At 39.2% G+C, this 13,622-nt stretch overlaps 1 protein-coding gene across 2 annotated transcripts in view; it reads left to right on the top strand.

Annotated features, from left to right (window-relative positions):
* Positions 1-4,096: 4,096 nt before the first annotated feature.
* LOC138617417 (collagen alpha-1(XI) chain-like) overlaps positions 4,097-13,622 on the top strand; it is an 82,864-nt gene continuing 73,338 nt past the window's right edge. For both annotated transcript variants that reach the window (XM_069692415.1, XM_069692416.1), the window contains exons 1-3: positions 4,097-4,440; positions 10,903-11,067; positions 13,383-13,596. In XM_069692415.1, coding sequence (XP_069548516.1) covers positions 4,326-4,440; positions 10,903-11,067; positions 13,383-13,596 — 494 coding nt within the window. In that variant the 5' untranslated portion in view covers positions 4,097-4,325. The remainder of the gene's footprint in view (positions 4,441-10,902; positions 11,068-13,382; positions 13,597-13,622) is intronic.

A 13,622-nucleotide genomic window follows, 5' to 3' on the forward strand; every position in this document is an offset into this window, starting at 1 on the left:
TTCTAAAGGTCATCTTTCAATGCTGTACCGCAAAGAAATTCCATTCCCATCCACTGTATTCATGAAATTTCAGAGTCAGATGGCTCATATTAACTCTAACTACCTAGTTACCATTTGGGAGAAACCATTTGGTAATTTGGGTGAGTCAATCTTTCAAATGAATTTGAAGGAAAAAAAAAGTTCAGTGGTATGAACCACTGTAAAGTCCCAAAGGACAATAAAACACACCAAATACACAGGACTACACTAAAATACACAAAATTGCCTGAGTATAGTAACTAGTGGTTTCATTTGCAGGCTTTAGGTTCTGTTGTCTTATTTTTATTCACCCCAGCATTTTTGATCGGTTCCAAGCTTTCAATAATTGAATGACTGATAGTATTGTGACATACATTTAAACTCAAAACTTTCCTACAATAATCTGTGACAAACCACAAAAAATATTGTGATTCTCCAGAGAAAATAATAGCATTACAGAGTGCTTTGTTTCCAGTGATTTTACTGTACATTGTGTGCATAGATGTCAGCGACCTGTTAGAGTGCGATGCGATGAAGTTAAGCGTTTTTGTTTTTTTCTAAATGTAGTTGCAACGGTGACGACGATTAGTTAATGGTTGTTCCAATTGTTTCAAAATGAAGCCGAGGTCTGTGCGAACCAGAATGCAACAGAGCGTTTTTTTCTTTGGAGAGTTACCAGACTCATACAGACATGTCGGAAAATTAGGTCTAGTAACAGCAGAATAGGGAACAGGAGCTGCTTTACAGTCTCGTCGTAGCCTATGCTGCATGCTGTCAATGTTCAGTTTTAAAGTTGTGTGCTTTATTAGTAGAGGCGCTTGCAAACTTTGTGTTGCCAGTCCTGGTCACAACACATCTGGCGCAATTTACACAGTGCAGTGTGTTCTTCTCTTTATTGCATCTCAGCCAAGGAAACTCCACTAACCAGTCATGTCAAAATGCATCTTAGTTTCTCTGCAGCAGTTTTGCATGAGCTTGATACAAAATAAAACTCACGCCCTTCACCTTCCATTGCTAGCTTGTACTATCAATGCACAGAGGCCGCTATGTCAACATAGCAGAGATGGCATTGTTGCCTGTTTGCCAATGACTGACTCTACCCTGCACTTCTCGTTTTTTTTTTTTCTAAACTCATTTATTTTGAAGTTACACCAGTGCAAAAAAAAATCTTGTCTACTAATCATGACCATATTAGCTGCGAATCATAAAATTGCGCATTTAATACAAATTGATGTTCATTTGTGAGAACATTTATTCTTAAAGTAAAACTCCAGAACTCCAGCGACTGTAAATCTGCAGAGAACCATGCCAGTCTGCTGTTTCTGGAAAGCGAGAAGAATTTTAGTCTGAAACTTGAAAGCTCACTGATTATAAGTTGCTTCCAACAGAAAAAACAAAGCCACTGGGCAACATTTTCAAGACATTCTTGTTTTTATAGCTGCTCTGGGCTGAGCTGTGCATAGAGTAGACACTTATTATAGAATAATTATACAATGTCATCTCAGTACACGTTGGTAGTAAATGCATCAGTTGTAATCATACGCTTCCAACTACAAAGAAGGCAGCTCCAAAGCCAAGCCCTCCTAAAATTGCAGACTGTACAAGGAACATGTATCTATAAGGAGTTTTTAGACGTCTGTCAGTACATTTTGTCGGCTGACTTTGCCAACCTGTTTGAAAAAAGGAAAATTGAAGACTGTACTTTTGAGATTTGTTCTTATGTCCCTCTCTGCCAGTGCAGGTCTTCTCCAATTCACCCAAACATTTTGGGCTTCAGTCCCAGGAAGCAACGTGAACAAGAGGTTCTGACGTTCTCTGCCAAATGACTTGAAACAAAATAACCCCCCAAAAAAGCCAGAAAGAATCTGCCAGAAACCAACATACGTAGCCAGGCTGCTTTCAGGAAAGTTTTCTACTGCTGAGCAAGCACAATACCATCGAAGTGGACCATAGATGCATATTGCAAACATTTCAGACAGTCCATCATCACTAAATTAACCACAGAGCTAATTCAATCTCACTTAACATTTTAAAAAGTGAACCTTTCTGCTCATGTTGAGTGTGATTGCAAAAGCATCTGCTGCAAAGACCAGGATCAAACTTTTTTTTAACTGTAGCAGTCATTTTTTACATGCTCAGTCATTCCTCTACTTTAGTCCAGACTTGAATCAATTGATATTCATGACATTTTGTGGAGTCATTCATAATCCCCAGAGGTTGAAGCTACAGTAATTCCTCTACTTTTAGTGTCAGTACCTTGCCAAACTTTCCCATTTATCTGGTGAAATATATCAACCAATATATTCTACCAGATAGATTGCCATCAAATTTTGTGTTGACATGATTAGTTCCTAAAATTACCTAAAAACTTTGACTGTTCCTCCAGTTACCATGAAGTTGACCTTTGTAGTTCTCAGTGAATTGTTTTGGCAACTATTGGAAGGATTGCAGTGAAATTTGGCATCGACATTCATGCCCCATTTCAGTGATTTTTGATAATATTGGTGATCTCCTAACTTCCATCTCATTAAATCATTTGATCAAAGCTACCAAGACACTGTTTGTCCAATACATCAGCTGAGGATCGAACACCTTCAAAATTACTGACATGCCCATCAGCCTCAGTTGTACTGTTTTTTTGTGCTAATTAGTAAACGTTAGACTGTTAACACATTCACCTAACATGATTAACGTGTTTAACATTTTAGCTGCTAACGCATGCTACTCTGTGACATTAGCATGCAGACATCAGCACCTCTGTGCCTAATTACAAACAGAGCCACTAGCTTGGCTTTGGACACCTCCTCTTTTTACGATCATCAGTACTCAGGTTTATTCCCAATCAGGTAGGAAAGTTGAAAGGAATTGAGAACCATCCTTCCCTTAACTGCCGCCAAAGTGCTCGCGAGCAAGCGCTGCAAAGCGGCCAGCAGTACAAAACTGTGGTTTTACAAAGCTGCAACCAGATGTGAACGCATGTAAATATACAAATGCTCAGCAAATTTCTCTGAGTAAATACATCTTTAAAAATTACGTGGCCCTAATAAATCAGACCGCTGGTCCTGCACAGCCTGGAGTCGAAAACTACTAATCAAAGCCACACTTCTGCAAAACTGCGTCTTCTAGGCATGTTGCCATTGATCTGCATAAGTTTTTATTCTTGATCCCTATTATAGGGGATCCAAACCATTTCTATTTAATCAGTTACACCTGCACAGTGCTGTGGAAAATCATCACCTCAACATACTAAATCTGCTCAGCCCGTGATTCTAGTTTCTGCTTTGTGATAAAACATGTTAATGACAAATTATCTGAAATGTGGTTTGGCTTTGTGTGACAATGGCCATTACACTGTTGAAGCCGTCTTTCATTGTACACAAGGAAAAACAAATCAAGGGCTAAACTCTGTGTAGTTAACACCTGTGCTGCCATTATTTGTTCCAGTCATCTTTTACCATTAATTATCGTTAGACGTCAGAAGCCCTGCTGTCCTAAAAAAAAAAAAAAAAGAGAAGAAAATCCAAGGGCTCCTTGAGGAAATTCCTACATTCTGGAAAACATTTAATTTTGGCCACTGAGGCATTTATATTAGCCCTTGCAGGGACTATTCAGGCTCTCATTTCACATTCTTATGCTGTCAGGAAACTTCTAAAATAACAGCTCCACCCCACCGCTTAATTTGCATATTCTGTCTTGCATTTGGTTTCGTGCCTCTGCTTCTGTATCTCCTGCTCTGTTCCTATTAAGCTTGTTTATCTTAATGTTTAGGGAATGAGACACTTTCATTTATTTGTTGTGTTAATGTATTGCACATCTGTGTCCTCAGCTTGATAAGTCAACGTAGTTAAAGGTGCTCCCAGAGTTCTCGGAAGGATACTGCTCCGTGTCCTGTAATTAGTTTGTTGTAGTGATGCTCCGCTTGATGCTGTTTAGACCTCTTCCAAAGCACAGGGGGCGGGCCCCGAGAACTTTCCCGACTGGTGATTTGATGAGCGGAGGATTTTCCAGTGTCAGTATCTTACAGTCGGTTCAGGTTCAGTGTTGCGGCGTTTGTCCTGCCTCCTCACGGTGCGCAACTCTCAGGGAGCGGAGTGGTTTGCGCTTTTTTCATGAGAGCCCTTTTACCATCTGTGTGAGAGCTGGGCTAAGAGGGGGAGCGGATCTGAAGGGCCCAGTCTGGCTGTGAGAGGCATCCTTATACTTTCACACATGGCGTTGTAGTATATAAGTACAATTTCTGTGGATTGTGGAAGGGACCGAATTTTAAAGAAAGTCGCCCAATTTTTGTATAGCTGCGGGCGCTCATCATGGAGATGGGAAGGTGGACCACCAGGTGGAAAACGAAAAGATGGTTATGGGATTCAACGCTAACCGCTGTGGTCACATTAATTTTAATCCTACAAACTGCCAACGTCGGAGCAGGTAAGAAGCTGCATATTGCTACACACACCTCAGTCACTGTGCCAACTCCAGGGCATCCCGGACAACTTGAGAGAGTCCCAAGGGCTGGCAGACAGCCCGCAGATGGCAGTAATCTTAGGAGGTAGCCAACGACTGGCTCTCAACTTTTATTTCAATTAATGCCAGATGCCGTCAATTCAACTCACCTCTGTACAGATTTTTAGTTTAGTAGAATTTACGGAAGTTACTAGATCTTTTTTTTTTGTTTTATTATTTTTAATATTTGGAGTAATTATGATCATTTTTTCTTTTCCAAGTTCGTTGTTGGTTGTCACCAATTGAGGCAAAATCATGTGGCTGAAATTTGATCCAAGATTTAATAACCTTTAAATTGGATTTGCTGTGTCATCACAAGTTGTGTCTCTAAGCTTTGTTGGTGACTTTGACGTTATTAAATTGAAACCTGTCTTAAACTTTCATTTTATACCATGACGTCGAAATTAATGTTAGATTTGAAGTGATTTAAAGTTTATTCTTGGCACAATCAGAGGGAGAGGTTGGTCTCTCTTTCCTCTGAGTATCTAAGTAGCTAATGTCTGCCATCCAGGTGTGGTCAACGAGGAGAGGGCTGACGGTGTTGATTTCTTCTTGACACAAATAGCCCTGAGCTCTGCGTAAAATGTGTGCGTAAAAATTATCAGTGAGCAATGATGACGCTCATTAGTGGTATACTCTACACTCAGTCTGCTGCATAGTTTTGGAAGCTGGCACAGATAAGTTATCACACAAACAAATCCCTTGTGTATTTATATTCCACTCTACTTGCAAGTACTGCTGGAAACCGTTAAGGTTTTACGCATAACTTTTACGCACGACATTTGGTAATCTAATCAGCAGCCCACAGATAGTACATCACTTTTTTCACAAAATATCAGTATACTCTGAGCCCAATAGTTAAATCAAATTCACAAAGGCTATAAAATAGACACTAAACTTCACTTTTTGTTGTGATTGATAGGTCTGTGGGTTGCCTTATTGTTATCATCATTTGACAGCTGTCAACAGAGTTTACGGTAGAACAGTATAACTTTAAACAATGACATTTTGTGATGGATTTTCAAGGTTCATATAATAACTGGGCTCCAGACTGGGGACCTCTGGGAGTGAAATTCATATTCTGGCCTGAAGTATCACCATCTTTCCACATTATCCAGGCTCCCACTAATTCCAAGAAGGGGCGTCGATGGAAAAAAGAAAAAAAAAAGAATCTGGAGTATTTTTTCTGCTTTAAAAACACATATGTGGGTCACATTAAATTCTGTTATATTTCCTTTGTCTGTGAAAGGATAGAGACATCCGCACCGTACTGTAGGCTTTTGCCAGGATAAGTTTGTCTGTTTCAAAGTTGTACTTCTATTTTAATGTAACTTTTTAATATCTGTGGTTTTGACAGCAGATCAGTTACTATACAGACTTCCAAATACTTGAATTATTTTATCAAAGCCTTATTAAAAAAAAAAAATGGTATCCAATATCTCTTCATGAAAATGTTAATCAGAAGGTAATTATATATACAGCAGTTGGTCATTTGTGTAATGTGTCCTACAGAACCATCATCTTCCATTGTTTTTAAGTGTTGTACACTTCCTATGATACATGAAGAAATAACTCAGCAGAGGGCAAATTGCAAAGGTGCCAAATGAAAAGATCATGAAAGCAAATACCACAATGGCATGCCTTGCCCATTGCCCATCTTTCTTCACTATGACAGATTTTTTAAACTCACCATAATTGCATGATGTGCTCGCAAACATTTACAGGCCTTCCAATGTACTTTAATTGCTGCCTATGCTTCCAACTCTCAGTAGATGGCAGTGACACGAAAAAGACCGACAAGACATCCCAAGATGCTGCTTCATGACCACAAAGCTACAGAAACATTAAGTCAGAATGTCATAGATTGAAATGTTAATCATAAGTCTAAACTTAAACATCAAACTGTATGGCTCCAATAAGTTATGGGATGGGGGGGCTGCTGGAAATTGTGCCTGTTCAGCTGAAAATTGTATTTTAATGTGCTAGGGTCTGCTGGTGAAATTGCTTTCATGATTTTTCAGAGGTCTCTCATGTCACTACATGCTTCAGTGCTTCAGGGGAAATCACACTTCTTTGTCATGTTAGTGCCTTGTTAACATGGCAGATAGTATATCACAAGTCCCCTAAGGCAGCCAGAAAGATGTGTCATTAAAAATCAGAGAGACTGACAAATTACCACTCAGACAAGACTGCGGAGAGTCTCTGACTGCTTTTGGTACCTTTAGCTCGAGAGAACTGTCTTCTCTCTCTCTCTCGTGGTTTTACATCCTTATCATTAGAATATGGTTTATTTCTTTTCAGGGTGGAAGGATATTATTTTTCATAGAAAAGTGTTCAGGGCATAGCGCGTTGGCTCGACCTCCTACGAGGCTGAAAAGTTAAAAAAAAAAAAAAAAAAAAAAAAAAAAGCTTTGCCTACTCATTTTGGGGTCTTTAATGGTTTTGGGATATTGCCTGTTTTTCAGGGCTTCTGTGAAGCAATGGTTGTGGGAGGAGAAGGGGCTGAAGAGTTGAGGGTGCTGGTGGGTGGGTCTCTCTGTGTGTGGAGGAGGGGAAGGGGGGGTTCCTGGCCAATTCAGCACATCTGGAATATATGAGGCCTTGAGGTATGCAGTAATGCAGAAAGGCATTCTAAAACTCACAAAGAGACCTTTAGTCCAAGCTTTCTTTTTTTTTTTTTTTTTTTTTCAAGAACCAGTAGCTTTGTACTCGGGACAATATTCAGGAGAGCCACAGACTATTTTCATTTTTATGAGGCATTTAGCGTGATTTGGTTCCTCACATTTGGATTTTATTCTGTCTGTGTTTGAGTCAGAAGTCAGTTTGGTCGTCTGTCTGTTAAATTGCTCGCAGTGGCAGTCACAAAGCCTTTTTGTACTCCTTTTCCCCCATCAGTTGATAAACGTTACTTTTACATTTCTATCAAATTCAGTCCTGTAGTACAGACATCCAACATTGCTTGATTGCAGAGTACAGTGCAGCTTGCTTTGTACTCTCAGCAAATCAAATTCATGAGCTGTGGCATCTGATTTTCTGCACCAATAACAGCATAGATGACTCCAATCAGCTCCGTCACTTAAAGAGCGGATCTGGACAACTTCATATGAGCTTAAACTCGAGACCCAACCCCCGAGCATGTGCTCAAATCAGGCGGGTTTGATTCACCTCTCAAGCTGTTATTTTTCTGGCCACAGGAGAAGTAGCTACAGGGATGGGGCCTTTCTTACTTTAGTCTCATGTATTATTTTAGTTGGGGGAGGGAGGTGGAGGGGGGAGTGGTGCCAGTGCCATAATGGTTTCAGCATGTGGACTTGTGGCTCCACCGATCAGACCCCCTCCTGGTCACTAAAAGCGAACAGGAACTGCGCAATCAGCACTTCCTGTCTTCCTGTGCCACATGACTTAGAAAATGGCAACTATTAAAAGGGCAAATATAATTATTTTAGTATCAACTATAGATATTTGTTGAAAGGTTTTAAAAAGAGGCACTGCACAGTTAAATGATATGGTAAAACTGTAGGCTAAGACAGGCTAGACTATATTTTGCTTGAAATTAAAGAACATATGGTTCTTCTATTGATGTGGAAAAGGTTTATAGCATTACATTATGTTTCTTTAAATTTTTTGGTCACCACCAGCATATGTTATTTTAGTTAGTATACTTGTCTGTATTGCCTTCCTGTCTTTCTGGTCCAGAGAGTTTAGGGCAGTTTTATAAGGCCAATGAGAAGATTGTCTGCCGTTCAGACTTCAGGAAAGGCTTTTGTCTGATCCCTTTAAATAATTTTCCCATAAGGTTTTCTTGCGGTATCAAACACATGAATCTAGTTTTTTTTGTGTTTTTTTTTTTCTTGGAAGGGAGATTTTACATTAAGCCTGTTATCTGCCTTCCTGTAAAGGCCTTATTGTCCCCTGTGGGATTTTAAGCTGAGCGTTCAGACACTGTTTATCATTACTGGGCCTTTGAACAGGATACATCCTGCCTTTGACTCGGTGAAAAGACAATGTCAGTGAAATGTAAAATAATGTGATGACTGGACACAGTTGTGCTGGCTTTTGTTGCTGTGGTTGGTCTAACAGTTAAACTACCAGCTTTTAATACTTTGGGTGCACTGAGTTTGGTTTGGAGTGATTTTATTTTGATTTGGAGAGATTTAACTGCTCGTCATTTTATTTTCTGCATTTGACCTACATTTAACTTTTTATTTTCACCTTTTATTTTGGGGGAGAACACGTTTCTGGATGGTTTAGTCATCAGGCCAATACTGCAGTCTTAAAGTCTTTTAGTATGTTGCTGTTCAACAGTAGATACATGTACGGTGTTCATAAAGTGGTTTTGACCAAATAACAGTATGTTAGTAGCAATTAAAACACAAAATGTAGCGCATACCAACATGAATATAAGGTAATCAATCCCAATTTTATTGCAGACTGATTATTTAAAGTTAAACTATGTAGCCTAACTTTTGAAAGAGGACACTTCATCCTCTCAAAAAGTTAAAGTTTTATTCATAAGGAATAAAACCCAGCCTTTATTATTTCACTACATTCAGGGTTTTTGTATACTGTCCTGGTATGACTAGTAACTTGGTGATGGCTAATACTAATGTTAGCGTAAAACCCATTTCGCCGTGTAACTGTCTGGTCAGCCAAAATTACATAATCGCTGTAAAGAAGTAGGTTTGAAATACATTAAAGCGACACAAGAGCCAGACTGATAGGTTGTTTAGGGTAATTGGCTTATTGAAAATGTTCAAACTCCCCAATATTACCTTTAGTGGCAAAAACCCTCTATCAGTTGTGCTAACATCAACACCCCTCTTGTTGTTTTCATGGCGTCAGATAGCCAATATTGTATGCTTGTGTGTATTTTATAATAAATGGATTGCTTCAGTTGACACTGAACGTACACATAAGTAACGAGACCTACAGTACTCCTTCTCTGTTGTTTTCCCTCGTGACTAATTCTGTATGTAGGTTTACTTTTGTATCCACGCCAGCACTCATAATGATCTTGAATTAGTGACCTCTACTTACTGTATTTTTTTTTTTTTTTTAAGTAAATACCTGAGGCAAATCTGCATTAAATCACAAACGACGCTTTACTGGACGTCAGCGCTCCCAACAGTAGTCTCAAAACATACCCTATTAGGCCTTCTGTATTTCCCCCATAATCTCACTGTAACTAATGATGCGCCTCGAGCAACGGGAGAGACAGACGTTTAAGATGAAAAACAGGTACAGAAGGAGACGCCGAGGGAAAGACTAGAATGAAGCAACAGCAGGAGGGAGAAGAGCTGAGAAGCGGTGTTTATGACTGCACTGCACAGTAGTTTTACCCCCGAGTTCCAGGTCCATTCATAGAAAAGAAGCTTAGTAGTGCTAAGAAGCTTGTAAAGCTGCTCCCCCCCCTTCTGTGTTCTCCTTATTCCAAGGAGCCGGTGATCAGCAGCAATGAGTTTTATCATCCCATAGGTGCTGTGGGTTTTTTTGGGCTGAGGGGGAAGCAGTGGAGGTGAGGAGGGGGCAGGCCAATTATGTCTGCTGAATGGTTCTTAAGATTTTTTTTTACTGCTCCTCTGCCAAGGCAGCTCATAAACGAACAACTGGTTGAACTGACAGATTTGGCCAACAATCCCTCCACAAGCAAAGGAGTGGAATGGGTGTACATGTTTATTTATTATCAACATGCCATGTCCACTTAGATTTTCTGTAAACTACTGAATTATGCTTACAGTGTACTCTAAAATTACATGCAACACACACGTTAATAATATAAAACAATAAAAAGCATTTTAATCCAAGTTGTATAACCCAATCATTTATATTTCATCGATGTCTGTATTTTTTTTTTTTTACTTTAAATTGAATTAGCTTAATCTACATCGTGGGAGCACATGCAGCTAAGATGGCTTTAGCAATCAGTTTAATGTTCATTATCTGTGTACATGAGTCTGAGTTTCCAGTAGACTAAGAATTTACTCTGACTTTTAAAAGTTGACCTTGAAACAATATCTCATTTACGAGCTGACACCTGATCAGAGTAGTAGTTTTCCCTAACTTTACAACTGCACATGAATGCAGCATCAAAGGAGAAATTTCACCTATATTTTCACATATACCTTTAAAAATGTCATAAACAACAATGACATAACATTAATATTTATAACAACTAATAACTACAAAAAAGCTAACCCTCACAGAAACCATTTTTGTGGTTGTGAGTGCACCACCCAAATAAATTCCACATCTGCGAAACGGTGACAGAGCACTCAACTTTGGACAAATGCATTCTCCAAATAGCTCATTGCTACGCATCATGTTATGTAATGTTGCTGCCCATGTAGCATTTGGTGATTTAATCACTTTACTGTTCTGCCTCCACAGCTGAACCAGTGGATGTACTGAAGGTGCTAGACTTCCAGAGCACTCCTGAAGGAGTACGGAAAGCCCCGGGCTTCTGCACAGTCCGGAGAGGATCCAAACCCGACATAGCTTACCGAGTGGGAAAGAAGGTTCAGATCAGCGCTCCAACCAAACAACTCTTCCCAGGTAAACTAACTCTGCACCTCTCACATGTTACCAGCATTTTCACTGAATCGGGAAGCTTTGTCTATTGCTGTTTCCAGACAATCAGTGCCTCTCACAAAATAAATAACTCAGTAATTAGTTGATATGCAAGACTTAATGGTGTTGGTGGATGAATAATTGGAGGATCATCATGAAGTTATTTCAATTCATCCAGAGGAGAATCTGACTCTACAAAACATAAAGGCAATTCATGCCATGTCGGTTGAAGTCATACTATTTGAATGGCTGCTCAAACAAATCATTGCTCAGATGAAAGTATGACGGATGCTTTTGTCTTGAACTACTAAATGGCAAAATTAAAAAAAAAAAAAAAAAAACATCTTAAAGAAGTTTCTATTTCACAATGAAATAACAAAAAGTAATAAAATGAATAACTTTAATGGAACCCTTCCCTCTAAATATCGGTGCTCCAAAACACAATGACATTCAGCCGTTATTTTCCAGAGGATCACAATGCATTTCAGTAGAGTTTTAGTTGCCTCCAAAAGCCCTGAGGGGATGAAAGTCACTCAGCACCTGGCGTATGAATTGTTATGTAAACAAAAGTAAAGAGAGCAATGCAGGATTGTTGTTATTTGATATTTTGGGGAAATCCACCATCTTTTCAGAAAAGTTAGCTGTTGATTGATGTTTTGTGGGCTGATCTTGTTCCATAAAGTGTCTTTCTTCAAATTTGATTGCTGGCAGACTCAAGTACGCAAAATGTGGTTGACGTATTGAAATCTAAAGGGCAGTAAGTGTATTCCCTGACTCATAGTCTGTTGCCCGGCTGTTTGTCAATCAAAGAAATCAGAGAAACAAGAGAATGAGCTCATCTGAATGTTTGATATTGAACCGTAAAGGACAAGACTTACAGGAAAACCAATTGGATAAAAATTATAAATTATTTTGTGTTGTTTGTTACTTTTATTCATCTGAAATATTGGGAAACAAAACACCCTATTGTGCAAAATACAATACATAATAAATTAACTATAAAATTCAATTATTTCTTTATGACTGGAGCACAGTGTAGAAAGAGCTCCCAGTTGCTTTCTTACTCCAAACTGACTTGGCAAGAAAGTGTAGAGAAATTTATTAGGATCTGAGTCCTGTTAAATAAATTGTCTCATTCTGTGCAGTGTGCGTTAGTCTTTACGGATTTGGGTGAGTTTCAAAGAACAAAAAGAAAGTGCAAAATATTTTAAGGCATGAGAAAGCAAGTCTCTGTAATTTTTGGCCCAAACCGCCAGCACACCTTGCATGTTCACTTACGGAAATTTGAAGAATATAATTAAGCCTGAGAGGTGAGGCATTGGAGGTGCCATGAAGTAAGGTGTTGAAATGTCCTCAGTCAGAATAATTGGACTTTTATTTGATCAGGATTAGTTATTTTTTCATTGAACCGAGCTATTATGGTTTTAAAAATGTGACATTTGTTTGAGTTGTTGTATTTATAGCCCTTGTAAAATTAAAGTGGCTGCATCACCGCGACTGTGTCCTTTTTTGGACACGCCACGGTCTCTTTCTGCTTCCTTAATAAACACTGCCTCAGGTCCAGTTGTCTAGACTTCAGGGTTTAATGTGAGAAGAGAAAGTTAGAGGGCTAATAAACTCCTCATTACTCTCTTTAACAATACGATTGCCCTTGTTTATAGAAGTAGAAGATGCTTAAAAGACAGGGTATGAGGTAAAAGGGAGTCTGCAACACACAATGCTTTGCAATGTAATGCTTTTCATGTCAATTATGCTCAAATACAAGTGGAAGAGCTCTCTATCAAAGCAGAATGGCTTTAACATTTGGAGAAATATGCTTATTTGCTTCCTCACTGAGAGTCATGAGAAAATTGATAATATACTTTCATGTCTGAATAATAAATATTAAGCACTAGTAATGAGTTAGCAATACGGCTAGCCTGGCTCTGTCCAAAGATTAAAAAAAAAAAAAAAATCCTGTCTAGTAGCACCTCTAAACCTCTCTGAATGTGCTATGGCTCTTTCGTTAAAAACTGTATCTAACTGTCAGAATGAATACGAGTTGTTGTTTTTTTTTTTACAAACTTTTCCTTTAACTTAAGAAGGAAATGTAGATCAGGAATGGAGAAAACACTCCCTGGAAGATTTATTTCATAACATTTAATTGAAAATACTGTTGTTGTACTGTGTGTAATTGTATTAATCTGACGCGGCGCAATATTGTAAAACTTGTACATTGACCAGAATTTACCATAAACCACGTATCTGATTTTCTTCACTAACATACTAACCTGCTTGCCTGCTGCTTGTTCCACCTTCAGGGGGGGTTTTCCCAGAAGATTTCTCTATCCTGTTTACCATCAAGCCCAAGGCTGGCCTCCAGTCCTTCCTGCTGTCCGTGTACAACCAGCAGGGCATCCAGCAGCTCGGCGTGGAGGTGGGCCGGGCCCCCGTCTTCCTGTACGAGGACCAGCATGGCAAGCCTGCCCCGGAGGAGTACCCTTTGTTCCGCTCCATCAACCTTGCTGACGGCAAGTAAGTGACTGACTGCTTCTCGAGAA

The sequence above is a fragment of the Brachyistius frenatus genome, unplaced genomic scaffold (genome assembly GCF_029030835.1).
Source record: "Brachyistius frenatus isolate BFR_SWC_R1_liver_20210118 unplaced genomic scaffold, ASM2903083v1 Contig_12, whole genome shotgun sequence".
In the NCBI taxonomy this organism is placed as follows: domain Eukaryota; kingdom Metazoa; phylum Chordata; class Actinopteri; family Embiotocidae; genus Brachyistius; species Brachyistius frenatus.